This window comes from Carassius carassius, chromosome 6 (genome assembly GCF_963082965.1).
Source record: "Carassius carassius chromosome 6, fCarCar2.1, whole genome shotgun sequence".
Lineage (NCBI taxonomy): Eukaryota > Metazoa > Chordata > Actinopteri > Cypriniformes > Cyprinidae > Carassius > Carassius carassius.
This window is the reverse complement of record NC_081760.1, coordinates 6,752,911-6,762,662: the sequence shown is the minus strand read 5'-3', so window position 1 is coordinate 6,762,662 and position 9,752 is coordinate 6,752,911. Positions and strand designations below refer to the sequence as shown.

Sequence of the window (9,752 nt, the reverse complement as noted above, 5' to 3'; positions counted from 1 at the left end):
TGGTTTGATTATAAAAAAAAAACTATTTTTCATGTTTAGGATAAGCTTTGTTTCAATTTCCACAATTAGCAATAATAATGTCTCTCTTATTATACTAACGGTCTCTCTATGCACTTAATATGAAATCAATGTGATTGATGTGTATACAGTGTTCTTCCTCATTAAATGCTTTTTTAATGATTGAGTGAGGATCAAAACACAATTGAAAACCTATCATCAAACTATATGTATTATGACTGCCCTCCTTAAATAACATCCAGATGAAATCTGTTTGCAGTCTTTCTTTCCTGAGAGGAGCCAGCCCAGACAGAACAGACTTCATTATTTCCATAATGAAATAATAACCATCTAAGCTTAACAATCACAATAGGCTGGTTCATGATTTTATTTTTCTATCCCCAAGACCTTTTAAGATTTAACTTTTTTTTTTTATTTGCACATGCTACGAAATACATTTGACAGTTTGCACACATCTATTTTTAGTGGCAGAAGTGAATGAAATGTTCGCAATATTGAGCTGTTGTACAGGAATATATACTTAAAATTGCACTGAATGATTTTTCATACATCTTGATCTTGAGGTGAAAAATGACCTGGTCATGGACCTGCGGACCTCTTTTCATGAGACGAGGCATCATTTAGAATCTGTCATCTGCAGTGATATAGCAGGTGTGTATGTGTTTTTCAGATGTTTGTTGTCCGTGATTAGGCCTACTCTCTTCACACTCTCCCAGCACAGTAAAAGTCAGTGTGTTTTATGGATGTAAACATTTTCCTACTGTTTTAAGGACAGAGCATTTATAGATCTTTTGGAACTGTCGTCTTGTTCAAAACCAAAAAGGGAAAATTTACTGTTGATCGTCTTGTCCTGTGTTTGGACGCAGGCCCATAATGTAGCCATAGAGTGCCTGGGCTGGTGCACATATTTACATTTTGTTAGTGCACCTTACTGTATGTGGTTTATTGATTTAATAAAGACTGAATAAGTGGTGTGGAGCTTTTTTTTTCTTCCACCTCATTCTTAATTTTGCGTCAGGAATACTTTTTTAAAAATATTTATGCTTAGAAAATGTAACAATTTTAGAATGAACAACAGTGCCACTTTGTGGTCTGGTGTATTCATTAGTGGCTGCACTATATGAATATTATGCAGGCTTTATGTTAAAATAATCTGTCCTTTAGTTTAGTTTAAAATGTATGTAAATTTGAAACTGTATGTATTTGTGAAGTATGTGTAATGTATTTGTAGATGCTCTGAAATTGTGCTGGTCAGTTTATTTGAAGCTTTACAAAAATGTTTGAATATTGCAGTTTACTGCATTTTCAAATTTATTAACATGCAAGTACATATAATAATAATAATAATAATAATAATAATTACACTTTAATATACACTTCTGTTCAAAAGTTTGGTAAGATTTTTGTATATTTTTGATATATGATTTTGATTATGATTTTCATAAATGTTATACTCACCCGGGCTGTATTTTTTTACAAAAATACAGTAATTTCGTGAAATCTTGTTTCAAATAAAAATAACACTTTTCTATTTTTATTTTTTTTAAATTTGTAATTTATTCCTGATTGGTAAAACTTTTTTTTTTTTTTTTGAGAAATACATGTCTCTTTTGCCAGGATTATTTGATGAATAGAAAATACTAAATATATATATTTTTATATATATTATCATATATAATATAATATATAAGAATATATATATACTGAAAAGTATTAATTAAAAAAAAATGTTACTGACCCCAAACTTTTGAACAGCAGTGAATTGAAATGCCAAACTAAATATGTATGACTGGTGCTATACCCATCAGATCTTAAGACAAACATCACCGTTTTCTTTTCTTTTTTTAATCATCAGAGCCATTCATACACTCTTACGATTTTATTTCTTGTTTTACTGCAAGCCAAGCAAACAGAATACATTATTATTGCTGAGAATGTTGTAGATCACAGACGAAATTTCCCCCCACCTCTAGCCCAGAGAAATTACAGTCCATTTGAAACACAGAGCATCCCTGTGAAATCTTAAAATCAGAGATCTTGGTGAATTCAGAATCTGTGGAAAGCACAAGAACAATGGGAGGAGACAATTTGACAACACAGTTAAAGTGAACCGAGGCATTAAATATTCCAGACTGATGAAGCTACAGTGCAAATGTGACAAGATTTGCCAGAATGAACTAAATGGCTTCGCGACAAATGTTGCTACAAACGTAGATGTCATATAGTTTACAGTGTGGGAGAATGTTATTGCCTCCTTTATCTGTTTGCAATTTCTGCAGCGACAAAAACAAGATGTCAGTGAGCACACAAACACTATAGACACATGCAAGACCAGAATGTCTTTAATCAAGTACTTTTTTCCTCATAACGAACGCTAAATGGACGTGGGGAACCTTAATGACTGATAATACAAAACAGTGGAACAGACACTCGAACAATTCATGCAAATATATTGCTGTTTACGTATTGGATAAGAAATAACTGCCGAAGAGATGATGTGATTCAGGTTTCCCTGTAAAGATAAAATATGGCTTATATTCTGATAATTAACCCCTCTCGCTTGATTGATTGATATGTAACTAATATCTAAAGCGTCTCACGATTTGAAATGTGTAAAATATGTAGTCGGTGTTTTGCTCTAGTGTGCGCTGTCCTCACCGAAGTCAGCACACGGTAAAATAATATCTAAAGCTGCGTATGCTTGAGATTTTTCAGGGAATTACTTCCTCAACATGTCCTGCAGTGGGCCCGGTAGATACTTCATCATCGTGTCCATGATGCTTTCTTCCTCGTCATCATCTCCGCACCCGGATGGTACTGCTTTCTTTGGACGGGTCAGACTGCCCTCGGTCGCCTGCTCCATCGCCGCCTGTGCCTCCGCTTCGGCCACCTCACGCTTCTTAATGCCATACTGTTACACAACCATAGAAACATTTAAGTTGAAATTAAAAAGCTGTATCAATAAAAAAGTGATTGAGTAAAAGAAAAGAAGGCACAGTTTAGGCTATTTGTCTACAAAACGAATTATTCACTTTTGAGTCTTTAGTCAGATGTATCCAAACTTGAAATTTGAATCCTGTGTGATATGATACTAAATGATTACTGCACTACCATGGTACCATACTTGTTACAATTTTTTTTAAGTTTAGCCAAATATTGTGAAATGTTTTAAGAATTAACCTCAAGTTGTGTGCATTATTTTCTCTGAGTAATATTTTTTTTCAACACTGTAAAAAGTGAATCATGAGTCTTGTAATTTTCATTAAAAAAATTGAGATGATAATTAAAAAATAATGTGTGGATTTCATTAAAGAAATTGTGATTCAGTGTTGTATAGAAAAGAATGAGGACTTTTTACTAATAAAACCAAGATATGCGTTTTCCTCATTTTTTTAAGGAGACTTAAGCAGTTTTGGTGCTTGAATTTGGGAACTGATTAAACTAAAATAATTAAGGAAATAAGGCTGCCTATTTATTTTAAGAGAATTAGCTCAGTTTTGCAGTTTTATTTTAGAGGTGACTGTTAGTTCCCAGCATGCTTTGCATATGGCTTGATATGGAGAGTAAATTTTGAAATTAAATGCTACTTTATATTTTTGGGTGAAAGGAAGCATCTATTAATGTTCAATGTTCAGTTACATTTGACATTTGTAAGAGTTTCTGTAACATTGAAGTTTCCATTGCACAGTGCAATCGTTACCACTGTGCTGAAGAGTAGAGCTTGTGGGTATGGATACTACTCTTCTTCTAAGGCATTAAACCTTGTTTAATGAGCAGTAGCTTTGCTAGTGCTAGTGCAGTACTTTCCAGTATTTCTCAAGTATTTTCCTACTTGAGCTGATTGGCTGTATACAGTCTTGTAAATTTATAAAATAACAAAATACAAACAGACCTCATTTAAAATCACAGACTTTTGAGAATAAACTTAAAATAAATGAGCACATTTCCCTAATTATATAAAATGTATTGTGTTGTAGATTAATTAATTTAGGAGATTTCACATGATTTATTCAGGTAGATGCCATTAAAAAAATCAAGCCTGAAAAACTACTCAAAAATATTATGTGTAATATTGTTACTTTAATTTTTTTATGTAAATAGCTCATTAGATTTTTTACAGTGAACTAAAAATCTATATTTTTTAACCCTTTAGTCGTTCCAAACCTGTATTTGTCTCCTATGGAACATAATGGACCTTTTTCAAAGACTGTGATGACTTGTTTCATTTATTACACATTAATTAATTTATATATAGCTTACATATACATAGATCGTATATATATATATATATATATATATATATATATATATATATATATATATATATATATATATATATATATATATATATATATATGTTTATAAAAATATATATTTTTATAAAAATATATATTTATAAAAAATTTTGTATATTTATAAAGCAATTCCTTTTATTTATTATATTGGCATTAAAGGTGCTGTATGTAGGATTGACACCGAGTGGTTGAACTAGGTATTGCAATTGGGTAAACTGGCAATGGGTGAGATTCACAAACCAAAATAGAGACGATAATCGGCCCAGAAGCTCATTTTCAAAGAAGAATATCTGATTGTATCCATTTTTTTTTTAAATGAACAAGTGTTAACATAGCATGTTTCTTAAATATCTGCAAACATATTATGGTAGCCTATTTTTATGCTTTAGTAGAGTCAAAAACATACATGCAGCACCTTTATATTACAGAAAACGAATTAATTCAACAGGTACTGAAGCTGTTTGGTTAACAATGTTCTTCAAAATCTGTACCTTTATGTAGAAGAGAGTATGTCACAAATTAGGATTGAAAAGCAGCTGAGTGAATGATAACAGATTTACCATATTTGAATGGACTCTTAACAAGATGAAAAAATATTGATTTGAAAATTTGACTTCAGGTATATTGGGGAGCCAATAAGCAGATGAAAGCAGAGGCTTTTGGTGTCTCTAACCTTATCTCTGATGCCCTGTCGTATGGATTCCCGCTCTGCTTCCATCTTGGAGTGTTTGGCCTTTCTCTCTTCTTCTTCCTGTCTGAGAGCTTCCTGTCTCTCCTCTTCCTTCTCTTTTTCTGCATCAGGGTCTTTATCCTCTTCTCCTCCTAACATTTTACCAACATCAGGGGGTCCTCCTGCAAACAGAAAAGAGATTACAAACAACTTCAATTGTGTGTGTGTTTTTTTTTAATGATTGGATTAAATTACAAAAACTATCTACAAACTATGTACAAACATATTATTTATATTTCCTAACCATACAACAGTTAAAGCCTAGATATTTCCAAATAGTTTAATGCGACTATAAGTGAACATGTAAGCATATACTATTTATAACACTGCATTTTTGTCAAGCTTAATATATGTTTGTTTGTTTGTTTTTGTGGAAACCACAATGCATGTTTTCAGGATTCTTTAATAAACTGAAATTACAAAGTTAAATGTCTTTTCATATCCAATTAATGCCTTCTTGCTAATAAAAGTTTTCAATAACTCAAACTTTTGAATTGTAATGTATATTTGGTGCAAAAAATTATGAGAAACGTCAAAAAAGCCCAAACAACTCAGCAAAACAGTTAACTTATAAATATTAAATTCACCACAAGAGGTCAAGTAACCTGGAAGCACACAAACACATCCCAGAGCATCAGAGGAAAATATCAGATAGAGTGTCTATCCAACCAGTGAAAGAATTCCTGTCCACTGGATTAAACAGTAATGCTGCAGAGCATCCTAGCAGGAACAGCAATAATTTATGGGTTGGTCACAGTACTGCAGCCTCTGTCCCGGGAGGCCACACCATGCCTTAACACACTTCCAAAAATATACTGAGGGAATGTCACTTTGCAAAAGTCCTGGCCACCATCCTCATGTATCTAGTAGTACACAAAGGGCATCGCATTCAGATCTCCAAAGACTTTTTCAGCAAAGTCTGGAATGTGAAACAAGGATACAAGCAACAATAATCTGGCTTTGTGTGGTATGTGCTATATCGAAACCCACACACAGATCAGTTTCTGTGGTCTGGCTCTCCCCACTGGCACACAAACTCAACACCATCAGAACATTACACCACAAGGTGAAAAATGTTCTAACAAGTACAATATTAAGGAGAAAACTCATCAAGAATGCTCTGACATCCTGTGGCTATGCAGAATGGGCCTTTGTTTTAAAGAGCCAGGATGTCCAGTGTAAATACACACAAAAACACGGTCACGTTAATTCACCACGCTTACTAACATGAAGCTGCTTGGTTTGAAAGTGACTTCTTTGTGAGCTGTGCTTCATACATCACTACACTATTGACAATAACCTTTTTTGTTTTTTACTTTTCCCAGTGCTGTTGATGATGGACTGGTTTCTTGTGGTTGCACATTGAGGCAAAATATTAGTTCAGTGTCAGCAAACATTTTATACAACTGATGTATTTAACCAATTATTTTTTAGGAGATTTGTGCAGCTCAATGAATAATTGGTCTTGTGCTGAGTGTCCCCTATAGGTGGGCTATTTGTGTGTTTCTGAGATATATGTATATTATCTCTGTGCCTCTTTGTGTCTGTATATGCTCTTGAATGCCTGTTTATTTTTCAGGGTAGTGTATGTATGTGCAAACCATGTTTTTGACTCCTGTGAGTGATTTGGAGCATATTTAATCCATATTTTATCGCTAAATTTTAGCTTCAAGAAAATACGGTGACAGCAACCACATAGAAATGGTGAAAATCCAAAAATCACCAATCTGGTTAACTTTACAGCGTTAACATATGGTGTGGCATGTGCTCTCCTTTCCGCTTTTTTACCTCTCGACAGATGGCATCAAAATGGTTCTCTGTCTGAAATGCCAAACCAAGGCTGCTAATTTTTTCGAGTGTGTGATTGAAGACTCATTGTCACTAATGTATCAGTTTAAATCTTATATTTTAAAATATTTATACTTGGGACGGTTAGGGCAGCTGGTACTCTTCACCCTGTCCTCTGCTGCAGATACTTGCTTTGTGGCCCCGGTCCAGTAGTGACATCAGCTCTTCTACTTTATACACACTCGGGATCGAGTCTGAAAGCGCTGAAGCAAATATTTGAACTGCATGGCCATTTGGGTTTCCACATAACAGGACCACACCACATCACTCCACACAAACAAGCTAAACATACAGCATACTGAAAGTAACAGCTGGTCCATTATTATGCGAATATAACCAGAACCTTGCAAAAATATACTGTGTTGGTGCCACTGCCCTGAATGATAACATATAAAATCATGCACCATGGTATTTCTGTGGTATTCCATGGCAAATTCCACAAACAGGATACACTTTAGTGTCACAAGATTTTGCATTAGATTAAAAAATATATACGACAGTGAATTCCATCCACTTAACTGTAGGGGGCTCTAAAGTCCAAACAAATAAATAAATTACATACAGTTGCTTTAACTCAACTGTTACCTAAGTTATAGTATTAAAAAAAATCTAATATTTTCTTTAAAAAAATGCTAAATTTATTGTAATTATATTTCATGTTTATTGCTCAAACAGCTCAATATTCAATTTGAGTAGAAAAAGAAAAATCCTCAGCCTTATTGTGCTCCCCATTCATGGAAGGTGGCGGGACAGCGTCCTTACAGAAAGAGTACAGTGTCTTTGACAATGCTCACTTTTGTGAGCTGCCGCACGCGGAAAATCCTAAACGCCGACTAGTGTTGCTTTAAGTGAAGTGAAGTGACGTCAAGTATGGTGACCCACTCGTGCTCTTGCTCAAGGGCACCTTAGTCGTGGTATTGAAGGTGAAGAGAGCACCGTAACACTCCCCCCACCTACAATTCCTGCTGGCCCGAGACTCGAACCTGCAACCTTTGGATTATATGTCCGAATCTCTAACCATTAGGCCACGACTTCCCCCGTAAAATCTTTAGTATAGACAGCAGCATATCGTTCTCTCCGGTAGATGAAGTTGAACCGTGAACGACTTCCAGGGAGCGCGCACGTGACGAGTGCTGCAGCACTACAGCACTGACTCAAGTCTTTCATTGCAATTTATAATCTCCCAACGGGAATATATACACTCACCTCCCAAAGCTGCCTTCATCAGGAAATTCATGACGGCTTTTCAAGTGTTCCTGTCCTTGAACTTGACAAGTGTATGAGACCAGAGATCGTACAGACAGATCTGCAAACAAAATGCACATTGATTTTAATAATAATAATAATAATAATAAAAGCAAAAGTGATGATACTGCAGCTCAATAAAACATGCACATGCACAACTTGATCGGAACGTTTTGTCCTTCAGCTCACAGGGTGCAGTGTGGAACCAGTTTTGCACGTGGATTTTCTTTCTGCGCTGGTCTTAGAGCGAAATATTAGAGCAAATATCATTCCCATCATCCACAGTGACAGATCATCAAATCCCTCCGTGCAGCTGATGGTGATAATTACAATCAGGCTGTCACAATAGCAACCCCATTGTGCTGAGCTAATTCAAATCATTTGCGTTACTGTCTATCACCACCGTGCGTATTTTAAATAGAAAATATACCTATCAACTTCCATGGGTCAGAGATCCAGAAGATAACTTTGGATTTATGAACCAATTACTTCCTTAATCCAGTGCAGGACAGTCTTTTAGTCATATGACCCAAGCTCACTAGGATCTCTACAAAGTGTTTTGCGTGAGCAGTCGTTCCGACCTCTGTAGTCTTGGTGCATTACCTTACTTGAACCCCCGCCGCAAAGGCTCGGCAGTATCTAATACACAAGCTGTTTTCAGCACCACCTTTGATGGACAGCGCACCTCCAGCAGTGGTAAGAAATGCGGTGTAAATACCTGCTCAGTGTCCGCCAAGGAAGCGAGGAGTCGCGCCGATATGGAAGTTGACGTGGGCCAGTTGTGGAGGATGTGTATGATTAACCCGCTATGAGCATCCCTGAATTTCCAGGCGTCTCTTCCTGCTCGCTCAGCGCCTGTCAGAGTGTTGACCAGGGGAACTGCAGCCGGAACCCAAGACAGCGAACCCTGTGCATCACTCAAAGCCTTTTTCCATCAAAACATCCCACGTCCCCAGCCGGAGAGAGGAGCAATTGATTGGAAGTGCCGGTGGGAAATACGCCTCTGTCGGTGCTTAGCAGCTGATCCTTCCGCTACTGTTGGAAGCTTGGCATAAAATATGCTGTCAGACCTGGAGGATGAAAGATGGAAGGATCTTCACCCCTCATGACTTGGCCGTCAGAGTCTCTTAAAAGAAAATGCTGAATCAGAGTCTATGGCTCAGACTGGTCTTGCCATTTACAGGTACAATTTATTCACATTAACCATTGCCCCAATATGCACCACATTTGGACTCTTAGGTTACATCTAAAGGGAATTAATTTGATTGCATTAGATAACAAAATGAACAATACGCTGCAGTTTTGAAATAAATTTATTCAGCAAGGATGCAATAAATCGATTAAAAGTGACAGTAAACACTTATAATACAAAAGATTACAATTGTAAATAAATGCTGTTCTTTTGCAACGTTCTGTTCATCAAAGAATCCTGACACTTTTTAGGCTATTATGGTTTCCACAAAAAAATTAATAAATAAATAAAAATAAAGCAGCTGTTTTCAACATTGATAATAAAAATAAATCAGTATAGAATGATTTCTGAAAGATCATGTGACACTAAATACGAGATTAATGGATACTAAAAAAAATCAGTTTTGCAATCGCAGGATTGAATA

The 9,752-nt window shown here is 35.6% G+C and overlaps 1 protein-coding gene across 2 annotated transcripts; it reads right to left on the bottom strand.

Moving 5' to 3' along the window:
• Positions 1-1,846: 1,846 nt before the first annotated feature.
• On the bottom strand, positions 1,847-9,246 carry LOC132142289 (complexin-1-like). Of its 2 annotated transcripts, none has more exons than XM_059552058.1 (4): positions 8,855-9,246; positions 8,098-8,197; positions 4,987-5,165; positions 1,847-2,929 (listed from the first exon to the last, which is right to left on the bottom strand). In XM_059552058.1, the coding sequence occupies exons 2-4, from the start codon at positions 8,126-8,128 to the stop codon at positions 2,738-2,740; spliced, it is 402 nt and encodes a 133-aa protein (XP_059408041.1). In that variant the 5' UTR covers positions 8,129-8,197; positions 8,855-9,246; the 3' UTR covers positions 1,847-2,737. The 2 variants fall into 2 exon arrangements, with proteins under 2 accessions (XP_059408041.1, XP_059408042.1); XM_059552059.1 differs by lacking the exon at positions 8,855-9,246 and adding an exon at positions 8,567-8,759.
• Between the last annotated feature and the right edge of the window lie 506 nt (positions 9,247-9,752).

What these genes read in the sequence shown, in the direction of transcription:
- LOC132142289 (XM_059552058.1), bottom strand. Translation starts at nt 8,128, where the DNA reads ATGAATTTCCTGATGAAGGCAGCTTTGGGAG. An exon ending in GATGAAGGCAGCTTTGGGAG is followed by an intron (nt 5,166 to 8,097) that starts GTGAGTGTATAT and finishes TTCTGTTTGCAG; the next exon opens with GAGGACCCCCTGATGTTGGT. An exon ending in GACAGGGCATCAGAGATAAG is followed by an intron (nt 2,930 to 4,986) that starts GTTAGAGACACC and finishes GTTGTGTAACAG; the next exon opens with TATGGCATTAAGAAGCGTGA.